Below are 16,634 nucleotides of genomic sequence, written 5' to 3'. Positions count from 1 at the left end.
GGGTACGGGAGGTCTGCGGTAGCTGGAAAGCCACCAGCCATTTCACCCGTCTTGGCCCTGCTGTTGACTTTGATGAGTCCCAGTCTGAAATGCAAAGCCTGGAGTGCTCCAAGCTGTTTCTGACAGACAAGCTGGTCAGAGACATAGTGGGGGAGACCAATCGCTATGCCTTGGAGTTATAGGAGAAGAGAAAGCCAGGCTTGAGGGGGAAGCTCACTAAATGAGTGACAACCACAATTAGTGAAATGAATACCTTTCTGGTGACAGTCCTTCTCTTTGGGAATAGTGAAGCACAAATCCACTTTTCTCAAGACCTCTTCCTAGTTATGCTATGATGCCTGCATTTCGCCAACAATGCTACTGCCCACCTACAGTGCCTTCGGAAAGTAATTTGACCCCTTGACTTTTTCCATATTTTGTTACGTTACAGACTTATTCTAAAATGGATTAAATCCTCAGGAATCTACACACAATACCCCATAATGAGAAAGCCTAAACAGGTTTTTAGACATTTTTACAAATAAAATAAAACAAACAGAAAGACCCATTGTTATGAGATTCGAAATTGAGCTCAGGTTTCTACAACTTGATTGGAGTCCACCTGTGGTAAATTCAATGAATTTCAATTTATTTAGAAAGCCACACACCTGTCTATATAAGGACCCACAGTTGACAGTGCATGTCAGAGCAAAAACCAAGCCTTGAGGTCAAAGGAATTGTCCGTAGAGCTCAGAGACAGGATTCTGTTGAGGCACAGATCTGGGGAAGGTTTCCAAAAAATGTCTGCAGCACTGAAGGTCCCCAAGAACACAGAGGCCGCATCATTCCTAAATGGAAGAAGATTGAAACCACAAAGAATCTTCCTAGAACTGGCCGACCGGCCAAACTGAGCAATCGGGGGAGAAGGGCCTTTGTCAGGGAGGTGACCAAGAACCCGATGGTCACTCTAACAGAGCTCCTCAGTGGGCACGGGAGAACCTTCCAGAAGGACAACCATCTCTGCAGCACTCCTATCAGACCTTTATGGTACGACAAAAGCCACTACTCAGTAAAAGGCACATGACAGCCTAAAGACTCTCAGACCATGAGAAACCAGATTCTCTGGTCTGATGAAAACAATATTGAATTCTTTGGCCTGAATGCCTAGCGTCACTTCTGGAGGAAACCTGACACCATCCCTACTGTGAAGCATGGTGGTGGCAGCAACATGCTGTGGGCATGTTTTTCAGCGGCAGGGACTGATAGACTAGTCAGGATCGAGGCAAAGATGATCGGAGCAAAGTACAGAGAGATCCTTGATGAAAACCTGATCCAGAACGCTCAGGACCTAAGACTGGGGTGAAATTTCACCTTCCAACAAGACAATGACCCAAAGCACACAGCCAAGACAATGCAGGAGTGGCTTTGAGACAAGTCTCTGAATTTCCTTGAGAGGCCCAGCCAGAGTCCGGACTTGAACTCGATCAAACATCTCCGGAGATGTCACGTTCGTTGGAATGAATATCGGACCAAAGTGTAGCGGATGTTGAGTTCCACATGATTTATTATTTATTAGTGCTACGTGCACTAACTGAAAACAAGATCCCAAAACACACAGGTGGAAAAAAGGCTACCCCCCCCCAAAGGTGCGGACTCCGACCGCAAAACCTGAAACAAAAAGGGAGGGTTAGGGGGGGGGGTGTCTAGTATCAGTGGCGGCTTTGGTGCCTCTTGATTCTAGCCATCCCGGATCCGGGATCTTGAATACAGCCTCAAGCTCATTACCATAACACAACATTAACTATTCATGAAAATCGCAAATGAAATAAAATAAATATATTTGCTCTCAAGCTTAGCCTTTTGTTAACCTATTAAGTCGACCCGACACACATGCGTCCCATCTAGCCATCTGGAAATGCAAATGTGCTACGCTAAATGCTAATAGCACTCGTTAAAACTCAAACGTTCATTAAAACACACGTGCAGGGTACTGAATTAAAGCTACACTCGTTGTGAATCCAGCCAACAAGTCAGATTTTTAAAATGCTTTTCGGTGAAAGCATGAGAAGCCATTATCGGATAGCATGCAACACCCCGAAATACCTGAAGGGGACGTAAACAAAATAATTAGCATAGCCGGCGCTACGCAAAACGCAGAAATAAAATATAAAACATTCATTACCTTTGACGATCTTCTTTGTTGGCACTCCTAGATGCCCCATAAACATCACTATTGGGTCTTTTTTCGATTAAATCGGTCCATATATACCCTAAATGTCGATCTATGAAGAGTGTGTGATCCAGGAAAAAACAGCGTTTTAAAACGCAACGTCATTTTTTTAAATTAAAAAAGTCGGCGATAAACTTTCACAAAAAACTTCGAAATACTTTTGTAATCCAACTTTAGGTATTAGTAAACGTTAATAATCTATCAAATTGATCACGGGGCGATGTGTATTCAATAGCTCCACGTCTTAAAATCATGGTCGGAAATTTCTCTGCCAAAACATCCTGTCGGAGACCGGAAGGAATGGGCTCTCTCTTACTCGTTTGACCAAGAAACAAAGCGCAGGCAATTGCCAAGACTGGCAACATCGTGTGGAAGCTGTAGGACTTGCAATCTCAGCCCCATGTAATTTGCTTTCCAATAGACAATACATGCAAGTGGCGCATTGATATATTTTCCAGATTTTGGTGATCAGTTTTTCTTGCGCTTTTCACTGAAACACACGTTATGTTATAGTCACAGCCGTGATTTAACCAGTTTTAGAAACGTCAGAGTGGTTTCTATCCACACATACTAATCATATGCATATACTATATTCCTGGCATGAGAAGCAGGACGCTGAAATGTTGCGCGATTTTTAACAGAATGTTCGAAAAAGTAGGGGGTAGACTTCACTCTTCTCCAATTTATCCAACAACTCCTCGAAGGTCTCTAACTCTCCCCTCCGTTTACTCTCCTCCAATTTATCCAATAACTCCTCGACGGTCTCTGACTCACCCCTCAACTTCGCCGACCACCCCATGTCTGTCGCCAAGGAAGGGTTTCGTATCTCCCCATCACTTCTTCCCATGTCCAGAAATACTTCACCTGGTTAACCTGCTGCTTGGTCCTGGTTTGATGGGATATTCTGTCACGTTCGTTGGAATGAATATCGGACCAAGGCGCAGCGAATGTTGAGTTCCACATTATTTATTAGAAAGTGAAACTAAGCAAAGACAAAAACAAATAAACAATAAACTAACAACTAACCGTGACTACAGAGATGCTACGTGCACTAACTCAAAACAATATCTCATAACACATAAGTGGAAAAAATGCTACTTAAGTATGATCCCCAATTAGAGACAACGATAGCCTCTAATTGGGAATCATACCAAAACACCAACATAGAAAAAACAAACTAGAACCCCACATAGAAAATATAAACTAGACTAAACCCCTAGTCACGCCCTGACCTACTCTACCATAGAAAATAAAGGCTTTCTCATGGTCAGGCCGTGACAGGAGATACCTGAAAATAGCTGTGCATTAACGCTCCCCATCCAACCTGACAGAACTTGAGGGTATCTGCAGAGAAAAATGTGGAAACTGCCCAAATACAGGTGTGCAAAACTTGTAGTGTAGACCCAAGAAGTCTCTAGACTTTAATCGCTGCCAAAGGTGCTTCAACAAAGTCCTGAGTGAAGTGTTTGAATACTTATGTAATGTGTATTCAATTGATTACGTTGTTTTTTCCCCATATCAATACCCCATAATGACAAAGCAAAAACAGGATATTAGAAATGTTGCTTTGTCATTATGGGGTATTGATATGGGGAAAAAACAACGTAATCAATTTTAGAATAAGACTGTAACCTACCAAAATATGATAAAAGTCAAGGGGTCTGAATACTTTCCAAAGGCACTGTATATTATATATGTATTATAATATCAATAATAATAACAATGATTATTATTATTACTGTTTATATACAGTACCAGTCAAAAGTTTGGACACACCTACTCATTCAAGGGTAGTGTAATAGTGAAGTAATCAAAACTATGAAATAACACATATGGAATCATGTAGTAACCAAAAAGTGTAAAACAAATCAAAGTATATTTTACATTCTTCAAAGTAGCCACCTGTCTTCCAACTGTCTTGAAGGAGTTCCCACATATGCTGGGCACTTGTTGCCTACTTTTCTTTTCCTTTACTCTGCGGTCCAACTCATCCCAAACCATCTCAATTGGGTCGAGGTTGGGTGATTGTGGAGGCCAGGTCATCTCATGTAGCACTCCATCACCCTCCTTCTTAGCCAAATAGCCCTTACACAGCCTGGAGGTGTGTTGGGTCATTGTCCTTTTGAAGAGAAAAAAAATAGTCCCACTAAGCGCAAACCAGATGGGATGGCGTATCTCTGCAGAATGCTGTGGTAGCTATGGTGGTTAAGTGTGAATTGAATTCAAATATCAATCACAAACAGTGTCACCAGCATCACACCTCCTCCATGCTACACATGCGGAGATCAATCGTTCACAAAGCATTAAGAAGGAAAGAAATTCCACAAATTAACTTTTAAGAAGGCACACCTGTGCAAAGCAGTCATCAAGGCAAAGGGTGGCTACTTTGAAGAATCTAAAATCTCAAATATATTTTGATTTGTTTAACACTTTTTTGGTTACCTATGTGTTATTTCATAGTTTTGATGTCTTCACTATTATTCTACAATGTAGAAAATAGTACAAATAAAGAAAATCCCTTGATGTGTGTAGGTGTGTCCAAACTTTTTTCTGGTACTCTATATCTGACCAAATTATGAAAGACACAAATTGTAATTTTGAATTCTGTAAAGTGAGTGTGGAAGAGGTGAACACATTTTTTTTGTCTATCAACAATGACAACAATTATAAAAACACCAGGAAATCAGCTCCAAGTAATTTTATTTAGGAAATCTGTTCCCAAATATTATCATGCATTATAGAGACATATGTGGTCATATACTAATAATAAACCATAATTAATTTGATTTATATAGTGATTTTGTACCAACTGAGGTACTCAAAGAGCTCCAGGGAGAAACTTGCCTCATCCACCATCAATGTGTAGCACCCGACTATTTTTGTGCCAGATTGCTTTACATTACCACACATCAGCTAAATTGGTGCATTCACCTTATGGTGGAGATGTGCATCTAAATCTTTTAAGGAGGATTACTTTATCCTATCCTAGGTATTCCTTAAAGAGGTATATGCGAATTAGGAATGAGTGGGCTTATTAGGTGGCCATGATTGAATGTGGCCAGGTTGGGAATTTAGCCATGACACCGGGGTGAACACCCCTACTCGTAAAATAAGTGCCATGGGACTTTGAATGACCACAGAGAGTCAGGACACCCGTTTTAACGTCCCATCTGTAAGACGGCACCCTACGCAGGGCAATGTCCCCAAATGTAATGAAGATTTGAATTGATTATTTAAGTCAAATATTATATCTGTTTAGGCTTCTTGAAGTCAATTTGCAATCTAAAAATATTTGTTTTATTATATTCTGGCCCCCTGACCATCCGCTCAAGAAACAATTGGCCCACGGCTGAATCTTGTTGAGGATCCTTGCCCTACCGCAACCATGTCAGCCACAAGGAGTCTGCATGACCTGACGGGAAAGAGAAAGATCAAGTCAGACTGTACTTGACGATAACCTCAAAATGGGGGCAGTGGATAAAGCAGACATTATAAACAGCTTTGTGGAATGTGCTTGGAAAACTACCAAGTAGTATAAGAAGATAATTTTCCATTTGATCCTCACTGCTGTCCTCAATGGCCACATAATTCACCACCAGCTAACAATTGAGATTATTGCTGAACAGGTTTTTTTTTGTAATTGGACATACAGTTCACATACAAATCACATAGTCCAGCAGTTTGGTGAAGTCATTGTTTCATTTTATGATACAAGTATCAAATAATAATACTAATACTAGATACCTTAAGGAACATTTTAAAGATCATATTCAGTCTGTCAGTCAACCAGGTCGGCCTATCAGGGCAGTCCTGATAATGAGTGGCAAGAGTGTGGCATTGAGAGAGAGAGCCAACAGGTGAAATCAACTTGGTTGATCAAGTTAATCTCAGTTGTATGCTGCTCCACTCCGAGGGCTTTTGTACAGCTGCCAAACAGCTGCAATGATATACAGTATAATATGATATTCTGTTTTGTGTCTATTTTAAGAAACGTGACAGGAAACAGCCCTGTACACATCACTTTAGGTAAAATCCAATAGGAATGCATTATGTCCAGCAGACAGGTAATCCATTAATATTATACCTTTCAGTCTTTACACAAAGTGAGTCAACTACTACATAACTACTGCATAACCTATTATACTCTAAAATACCAGTTTTCTAAAATGACCACCAACCAGCTACATTGGTTCTAATTGGACAGGATTCACATGGCCATTTAGCCATAAATAATTGGTACATACATGGCTTAAAATGTTTGTGGTGGTGTGGAGAACACAATAAAATGACCCAAGTATGCCTTGTGGTGAAAATGCCCCCTAAAACTTTGAATTGGCCATAACTTCATTAGTAAGTGGTGTATTTAACCTAATGATAGCTTAACTTGTTCAGGATAGTTTGGTAAATACAATATAATGAATCATGTGTGTTTTTTTAAGATGTTTTTGAAAATAAAACAAAATAATTGCCCAAAATGCTGTCTAAATCACAGATTTTGATAATATTTTCATATCTCAATTGAGCGGATTATGGTTCAGCATGCTCCACAATACTGTGTGATATCTGTGGATTAAAATGATATACAACATGTGCGTAATGGCAGCCTTAGTAGTCCCATACATCCCATTTAAAAAGGTAGACTTCTATTGACTTCTAATGGCTTCACATCCATGTTTCCATTTTCAACATTCTAAATAGAGAAGGGGGGATACCTAGTCAGTTGTCCAACTGAATGTATTCAACTGAAATGTGTCTTCTGCATTTAATCCAACCCCTCTGAATCTGAGAGGTGCAGGGGGCTGCCTTAATCGCCATCTTCGGTGGGTTAACTGCCTTGCTCATGGGCAGAACAACAGCTTTTTACCTTGTCAGCTCGGGGATTCGATCCAGCAACCTTTCAGTTACTGGCCCAACGCTCTAACCAATAGGAAACCTGACGCCCCAATACAGGGAAGGTTTCTTGTCACCTTTCTTGAAATTGTGTGCTGAATAGTTACAATTTTTCTCATGATGCAGTTAAAACTGGTATTCGGGTGCAGCTTGGATGTTTCACCCGTAAAACAATAATAATTATCTTTCACAATTAGCCTAAAGGTCTCATCATAAAAGTATTTTGTTAAAATGGGTTACAAAATCCTGGGGCGAACCCTCGGTTACCTGTCTCTCTGGTGGACATGTATTCATTCCTATGGGATTTGCCCTAAAGTGACATGTACGGGGCAGGTTTCCTCTTTATTTTTTATTTTTTTTACAATTGAAACAAAACCGAATATCATATTATATATCACTGCAATCACAGTAGACTTCAGGGAACACCCATATGACTTGTTTTTAGAGTGTTTACTTGTAAAGCTATTGGAATTAACCATGAAAACATTGACACGCATTTTCACCACTTTTCTACTTAAAGCTTAAAGGATGCATCTATATGTGGCATTTCTGGGCCATTTTATTTATATAGTGTTTTCCAGACCCCCTCAAACATTTTAAGCCATCATTGGGCTGTATCTACTGTATAAATTATTTATGGAGATATGACCAAGAAAATCTTGTCCAATATGTCCCCATGTAGCTGGTTGGCCACCAGGGGGTAATGGGCAAAATCTTCTTTAGACATGCGTCAGCTGTGTGTGAAATTTGGTGACTAACAAGTCCAAAATGTTCTCCCCTCGCAGCTGGACTGTGGTTAAAAGGACCTCAATATGACCCCCATGAAGGTCTTGAGTATTTTATGATCAGCATTATTGTCTACATTAATTGTGGGGTTTATTTGGTAGGTAGATAACATTACAAAGTCATTTTCAGATTGTTTGGAATGATTCAACCCTATTTTATTCTAACAGGAAACCCAAATGGCAGCCATTTTGTTAAAATGGCCGCCCTTGTTGACTGACAGACTGTCACCTAGTGTTTATGTACATCATTGGTGCGCACCCAAACACACACACATACACGCACACACTCCTTACCTTAAAATAAGGACACAAACTATGCTCTTCAGTTGGTGTTCACAAAAGTTTGTGTGTATATCACAGACATATATATACCTGTACTGACCTCCATGAACCTACAGTAACTCCTTGTCCCTCTCTCTGTCCACAGATCAAGGTCAGTAGCATTGTTAGGGAGATGAGACTGCAGCGATATGGCATGATTCAGACCAAGGTCAGTACGGTAGGCCTACCATACAGAGGTTAGTGTTCAGAGGTCAGAGGTTAAAAGTTTTTATGGCCATTCAGGGTACCAATGATTCTTTGTCTATGGCTTCCATAATCCTGTCCACTCTATTGTTTCCTACATAGTCAGATATTAAATTACACATATTCCAGAAACCCAGGTTGAGTAGTAGTTCTTTGGACCTACTAACCTGGTGTGGGTTTCCAAAGACTTCATAGCGAGTTGTATTTTATTTTTCTCTGCCACACAGCCGCAAGAGAGTAACAACAATCAAACCAATGTTTGACAGTCAATCTATGCATGACCATATCTAATTCATTAAAAAAATAAAGCACTTTGCGGTTGGAGTGGCCTGAGTCTGGTTGGACCAGAGAAAGTATTTTAGCTAAGAAACTTACGAGAAACCCACCCTCATCATTAATGACCGTGTGTGAATAGAGTAAGTGGACCCCCAGAGAGCTAGAGAAAGAGGCTTCCACCCAGAAGCTATTTCCCCCTAACCACTAATGTACCACATCATTAGTCATTAAAACATCCTATAATAATTTGACTACAGTCGGCTCTTTACTGCACTCTGTGTGTGTGTGTGTGTGTGTGTGTGTGTGTGTGTGTGTGTGTGTGTGTGTGTGTGTGTGTGTGTGTGTGTGTGTGTGTGTGTGTGTGTGTGTGTGTGTGTGTGTGTGTGTGTGTGTGTGACCACAAGTCCCCACAAGAATAGTAAACTAACAAACATTTTACCAACTGGGGACATTTTGTTAGTCCCCACAAGGTCAAATGCTATTTTTAGGGGGGGGTTGAGTTAAGGTTAGAATTAGTGTTAGGGTTAGAATTAGGTTTAGAGTTAGGAGCTAGGGCTCGTTTTCGAGTTAGGATTAAGTTTAGGGTTGAGGTTAGGTTTAGGCTTAGGCTTAGGCTTAGGGAAAATAGGATCTTCAATGGGACTGAATTGAGGTTAGTTATGAAAGACTGTGTGTGTGTGTGTGTGTGCGCGTGCGCATGTTGTAACACCTGTCTTGTCTCTGCATAGGAACAGTACCTGTTCTGCTACAAGTTATGGTTGGAGGTTCTACAGGGCATCCTGCAGCTGCATGGTAACCGATGGCATCCTGAGAGCCCCCGCAAATTGCAACCCGAGAGCCCCCCGCAAACTTATGGGCCCTCACAAACACAGTAGCCGATGGCAACCCGAGAGCCCCCATGAAGATAACCAATTTGTTTAACCAGTTACTTCCCACCTTCCCAAAGAAGATACCTTATCAATGAAGATGTGTAATATTTGAATAGTTGACTGTGTAAGTTATACATTTGTTAGCAGTTTAATTTGTTATGAGCACTGTAAGTATGTGTTTTAGCCAGCTACTTTATTTGTTGTCATGTCTAACATGACTATTAACAGTTGGCTATAGCACATATAGATGGAAGATATAGATGGAAGACCAGGCTATGTTTCTGCAGTGTTTTGATATTTGGGTTATGCATTTATTGATGGAGGTAGACATTCTTACTGTTGGTTCTTTCTGTGTTCTCAAACTGTGATTATAGTATTTAAAAAATTGTAAAATAAGTGCATGTTAATCATTTATTAATTCTGTCCATGACTGAAACCAAAAGTGAATAGAATCAAGTGCCTTGGAAAGACTTGCAGCTTTATGTGACACTGATTAATAATCCAGTTTTCTGGGGGTGAATCCAAACATGCGATCTTGGAGTGCTAAGAGATTCATATTTTTGTTTGTTTCACCCACAGAAACCTGGAAACCAGGTTTGATTGAACAGTAACCTCAGTACAAATGCTCTGTGTGATTCTGAAAGGAATGTCTGTCCGATACTGATTTTGTTCGAATCTTGTTGTCCCAAAACTCTGATTCACTGTGTGTGAATTTTGCAGCACAGTAGTGAAACTCTATTCATTTTGCAGTCTAATCTCTATGACCACTGAGCAAGTGCTTGAAGTTTGAAATATAATGGGGGTCAAATGCACAAAATCATTGTACAGTAACATCACCATTGTAGTTGCAGTTTCAGTAGCATGATAATATGCTTTAACATTCACTACCAGTACAGTATAGCCTCGGTCTGATCACTGATCCTCCTATTACCTTGGACCGTCAAATAAGAGTTGTTCTGAAATACTGCTTTGTTTCATGGCGTCGTAAGGGCTGGATCACAATTAGAAACTGATATTTTTTATTTGGTAGGTCACAGGTGCTGTCTGTATATGACAAGGCAGTTGGCTATAGTAATATCTACAAGCAGAGAGAGTGAGAGATTTACCTACAAGTGCTAACTGACAGAACATGGAAAAGAGTCCCGTACTAGGCTTACTGAAGGGTAAATAAGTGTGTCTCAGAGGGGCCCTTGTGACTGCATGGGGGGAAAAAATCTAACAGTATGCTCCCTAAGAGGAAACAGCTAGCCACACACACAGAGGCTCTGGAGTGGGAAGTCTTCAAACCTGAGTTTGTGGAAAGCCCTGTTGTACAGTCTACCTCTCTCCCACTCAGTGTCTCCATCAGGACTCCCAACCTCACTCATTCACTCACTAAGTCCCTTCCTCATTCCCTCTCTCGCACTCTTTCCCTACTTCCCTCTCACCCAGACCTTATTATAGTTTTGAGTTATTGCATAATAGGCACGACGTGGGTTATTCAGGGTCCAGTTACTTTTATAGGTTTATGGAGTTATATAAATCCTACTTGCCTTCCTAGTTTTATATAAATAGTTGTTAATTGGAATAGTTTTGTATATAAGGAGAGGGCTATCAACCAACGTGAGTCGAGTTCAATGCCTTTTATAGTTTTGTGTAAATAGTTCTTTCATCTTTATAAAAGGTGATCACAGGAGTCGTGAGGGACCTCTGACCTTCTCATCCAATGGGTTTTGAGGAGGCGAGAGGATGCAAGGAATCAAGGAAATGCATTTGAGATTCTAACCTTGATAAAGTCTCACATTCTCCTCATCCGTCACCAGCCACCGTTCTATAGCAGCACTGTAGACACTGTAATCTTCTCTCTAACTATAAGGCACATGTGAGAGGATTATGCTTTAGCTGTAAGGAGAGGAAAGAAGGAGTGGAGGAGAGGACGTCCAGAGGTGATAGGAGTGTGGAGAACATGGGGAGGTGGTAGAGTAATTAGTTGTGTGTTCAGTGATTTACAAACCATGGGAACATGTAGGAAGGAACTTACCAACTTCCAGTAAATCCTCCTCTCTGTTGGATTCACAAAGAAACACACACACAACCATCTTTTCTGTTAATACATTTAAAATGCAGGCTGTATCACAACAAAATGTGGGAAAAGTCCAGGGGTAGAATACTTTCTGAATGCACTGTAAATAGGGGACTTAACATTTCACCAAAACACAACATAATGATATCTTCTCAATGTAGTTGTTTTAACAACCAGTTAATCCAATTGTAAAAAATGCTAGATATTTTTTTTTAAATTGCCCTTTGAATGTAATATGCTATAGTAATATAAATTACACAACATTACACCATTTTTACATTAGGCAATACACTTGCACTACCGACTGAAAATCACATTTCCATCATTTCTATCCCATGTGTTATCAAAGTTGTGATCCCTGAAGACAACGTTCACAAAATGCAAAAAAATAAAATGTTTTGTTCCAATATAATTACAAGATAGGTGTACTGTAATCAAATTAAACATAAAATAAACAATGTTTAGCAGGCACTAGTTTGCATCCGGCCTGTCCTGAGCATTTGGCCATAGGTTCTCTTCGACATTACTGTAAATGTCCTCATTGTTTATGCAGCTGGGAAAAAAACTTTTGGCATGGCGAATCCAAGTGTGACATTGGTCTGGAAAGAGGTCATCGCATGCCTCATTCATCGCCTGAAGGAGGGTGGCTCACTCATGGGGAGTGTGCCTGTACTACACCTGTACTGTAGTCATGTATTGTATTTTACAGTTTGTATTGTACTTGTGTATTGTAGTGTATGTGACTCAGTATGGAGCACGACTTTAGCAACACAAGAGTGGTGGGTACGATTCCCACTGGGGTCACATACGAAAATGTGTGGAGTCACTGTTGTCACTTTGGATAAAAGCGTCTGCCCCCATCAAAAAGACCCCGGCAATTTAATTTTGGATACATGTTTACTGTTGTAAGGTTCTTATTTTTCAGAGTAAATTCACAGACACTAGAGAAGCTTGACCAAGTTTAATTCTTCCTAAAGGGTCCACACAGCTGTATTCAGACAAAAAACGTGCTCTCACCATCACAAGTATATATACCCCACTTTGGACACTCCTCTCTAATCTTTACATCGTATGGTTTAACAGGAAGAGGGTAACAGGATACAGGGGATCTGACCTGACCTCAACCCCTCCTTCGCCTAATCCACAGATGTCCTCTCGTATCACCTATAGCACTCCCGTGACTCTCTCCCGTCCACGCATCACATTCCACAGCCACTGTCTTTCTACAGATCTCACTCCTTTATATACTATGCATCTATCATGTCTTTAATATCTCAATATTCAAAGTTTAGCCCGAATCCAACACTGTATAGGGATGCATTTGTCATTATAGTATATCTTTTTTTTTTACTTAGTCTGAAGTAAAATCATAAGTCATTACAGTATATACAGTTGAAGCAGGAAGTTTACATACATTTAGGTTGGAGTCAATAAAACTCATTTTTCAACCACTCCACAAATTTCTTGTTAACAAACTATAGGTTTGGCAAGTCGGTTTAGGACAATCTACTTTGTGCATGACAAGTAATTTTTCCAACAATTGTTTACAGACAGATTTTTTCACTTATAATTTACTGTATCACAATTCTAGTGGGTCAAAAGTTTACATACACAAAGTTGACTGTGCCTTTAAACAGTTTGGAAAATTCCAGAAAATGATGTCATGACTTTAGAAGCTTCTGATAGGCTAATTGACATAATTTGAGTCAATTGGAGGTGTACCTGTGAATGTATTTCAAGGTCCATCTTCAAACTCAGTGCTTCTTTGCTTGACATCATGGGAAAATCAAAAGAAGTCAGCCAAGACCTCAGAAAAACAATTGTAGACCTCCACAAGTCTGGTTCATCCTTGGGAGCAATTTCCAAACGCCTGAAGGCACCACTTTCATCTGTACAAACAATAGTGCGCAAGTATAAACACCATGGGATCACCAGCCGGCATACCGCTCAGGAAGGACACGCGTTCTGTCTCCTCGAGATGAACGTACTTTGGTGCAAAAAGTGCAAATCAATCCCAGAACAACAGCAAAGGACTTTGTGAAGATGCTGGAGGAAACGGGTACAAAAGTATCTAAAAAAGAAGCCAGACCACGGTTTGCAATTGCACATGGCACAATTGCACATGGGGACAAAGATCATACTTTTTTGGAGAAATGGCCTCTGGTCTGATGAAACATCAATGGAACTGTTTGGCCATAATGACCATCGTTTTGTTTGGAGGAAAGGGGGGCTTGAAAGCCGAAGGACACCATCCCAACTGTGAAGCATGGGGGTGGCAGCATCATGTTGTGGGGGTTCATTGCTGCAAGAGGGACTCGTGCACTTCACAAAATAGATGGCAACATGAGGGCGGAAAATTAGGTGGATATATTGAAGCAACATCAAGACATCAGTCAGGAGTTAAGGCTTGGTCGCAAATGGGTCTTCCAAATGGACAATGACCCCAAGCATACTTCCAAAGTTGCGGCAAAATGGTTTAAGGGCAACAAAGTCAAGGTATTGGAGTGACCATCACAGAGCCCTGACCTCAATCCCATAGAAACATTGTGGGCAGAACTGAAAAAGCGTGTGTGAGCAAGGAGGCCTACAAACCTGACTCAGTTACACCAGCTCTGTCAGGAGGAATGGGCCAAAATTCACCCAACTTGTAGTGGGAAGCTTGTGGAAGGCAACCCGAAACGTTTGACCCAAGTTAAACAATTTAAAAAGCAATGCTACCAAATACTAATTGTGTGTATGTAAACTCCTGAGCCACTGGGAATATGGTGAAATAAATAAAAGTTTAAATAAATCCCTCTTTAGTATTATTCTAACATTTCACATTATTAAAACAAAGTTGTGATCCTAAGTGACCTAAGACAGGGAATTTTTTACTAGGATTAAATGTCAGGAATTGTGAAAAACTGAGTTTAAATGTATTTGACTAAGGTGTATGTAAAACTCCGACTTCAACTGTATATAATTAACATTGCATGTCATTGCAGAATGTGTAGAACTGACCAGAGTGGGTGAAAGTACACTCTGGTGATGACATTTCACTTCCTTATGTTATGAAATACATTTTGCCAAGACAAATATGGTTATTCATGTTCTAAATCGTTCATTGGGTTCTTTCTCTAACATATCATTCCACCGGTCTAATGTCCAGTGTTTTTTGGCCGAAGCGAGTCACTTCTTCTTATTGGTGTCCTGTAGTAGTGGTTTCTTTGCAGCAAATCGACCATGAAGGCTTGATTCATGCAGTTGATGTTGAGAAGTGTCTGTTACTTGAACTCTGTGAAGCATTTATTTGGACTGCAATTTCTGAGTTTGGTAACTCTAATGAACTTATCCTCTGCAGCAGAGGTAACTCTGGGTCTTCCTTTCCTGTGGCGGTCCTCATGAAAGCCAGTTTCATCATAGAGCTTGATGGTTTTTGCGACTGACCTTCATGCCTTAAAGTAATGATGGACTGTAATTTCTCTTTGCTTATTTGAGCTGTTCTTGCCATATTATGGACTTGGTCTTTTACCAAATAAGGCTATATTCTGTATACCACCCCTACCGTGTCACAACATAACTGATTAGCTCAAATGCATTAAGAAGGAAAGAAATTCCACAAATTCCTTTTAACAAGGCACACCTGTTAATTAAAATGCACTCCAGGTGACTACCTCATGAAGCTGGTTGAGAGAATGTCAAGAGTGTGCAAAGCTGTCAAAGGGTGGCTACTTTGAGGTATATCAAATATATTTTAATTTATTTAACACTTTTTTGGTAACAACATGATTCCATGTGTGTTATTTCATAATTTTATACAAAGAGTGAGCTTTCCAACACCATACATGGCTTGCGGTAACAGCAAATTGTTGGCTGTCTATGAACACGCTTTCATACTTCACTGCAACAATACTGGCAACTGAGAACATGGAGGAGAGGGACATAACAGAGAACCTAAAACGGCATTAATGACCATCGTTGCTCAGTGGGTGAATAATACCAGGCATACACTACACAATTTTTTCCCGTCCAAGACTAATTTTCATGATCGGGGTGAAATCCTTTGAACTTGGGCAAGATTCAGTACGTCGGGACTCACGTAGTTCGAGCAGGTTAAGGACACACCGATGATGGCTGTTCCGTTCTCCAGACCCCTGTCTGATATCACAATCATTTTCTGAGTTCAGAAATGTTGGTCGTGCCTCTTGTAATATGAGTTGTGGTATGATGCAATTGGGCAAGGACTGCTGCCAATAGCCAATGACCATCCAGCATCTAAAACCAAAACAAAGATGGTGAAGAGGAAAGCAACAACACGCACCGTGTGGACCGAGGTGATAGAAGACAGATTGGAGGCGCTGTGGAGAGAACACAGCTGCCTTTTCAACAGGCAAGTTCGTTTTACATGGGGCGGAGTTTGATTATTTTAGACCATTCCAATGGTCCTTAAGTGAAATCTCCACCCACCCTAGGCACCGGGCCATGCAAAATGAACACCATCAGTAGTACATCTGCGTCCTACTATGACAGAAACAAAAAAATGAATTTCATATGATTATTGTTTCATATTAATTCCATATTCTGCACCTCTGCCTCTTTTTTAATGTTTCTTAATGTGTCTACATAATGTTTGCGTGTCTACATTTTTTCTACAACAACTGAGAAACACAGGGCAGGATCAACTAGCACCCACGTCCTGGGGTTGAGGATGGATGGAATGAAAGATCTGAGACACGGAAATTGCGAATTGTGAGCACATCCAAGTTGTTAATATTTTAGAAGTTGTGTAGTGTATGCCCAGCATAAGGTGAGCGCTGTCTGTTATGTAGCCAGGACAGTGGTAGAACTGCATTGCCCCCTAACAGTCATATGAATGGTTAATATACATCATTGGGTCATATACAGGACCATTTTTGAATTGACGTCATTTTATGATTGCGGTTTAAATGTTAAGAACAATTGTACATTTGTCACATCCCTACTATGTACTGTAGATACACTATAATTACAAGTAAGTACCCCTCAATATACACCTTGTA

At 40.4% G+C, this 16,634-nt stretch overlaps 2 protein-coding genes across 2 annotated transcripts in view; one reads left to right on the top strand and one right to left on the bottom strand.

Annotated features, from left to right (window-relative positions):
- Window positions 1-12,570, top strand: part of LOC118362014 (tyrosine-protein phosphatase non-receptor type 20-like) — a 36,000-nt gene extending 23,430 nt beyond the window's left edge. The window contains exons 11-12 of the mRNA XM_035742231.2: window positions 8,312-8,374; window positions 9,414-12,570. Of these exons, the coding sequence (XP_035598124.1) occupies window positions 8,312-8,374; window positions 9,414-9,560 (210 nt within the window). The 3' untranslated portion in view covers window positions 9,561-12,570. The remainder of the gene's footprint in view (window positions 1-8,311; window positions 8,375-9,413) is intronic.
- Window positions 1-16,634, bottom strand: part of LOC118402328 (palmitoyltransferase ZDHHC16A-like) — a 213,449-nt gene that overhangs the window by 87,005 nt on the left and 109,810 nt on the right. The window lies entirely within an intron of this gene.

The sequence above is a fragment of the Oncorhynchus keta genome, chromosome 2 (genome assembly GCF_023373465.1).
Source record: "Oncorhynchus keta strain PuntledgeMale-10-30-2019 chromosome 2, Oket_V2, whole genome shotgun sequence".
NCBI lineage: Eukaryota > Metazoa > Chordata > Actinopteri > Salmoniformes > Salmonidae > Oncorhynchus > Oncorhynchus keta.
The sequence above is the reverse complement of the archived record's forward strand: the minus strand, read 5'-3'. Positions and strand labels throughout refer to the sequence as shown.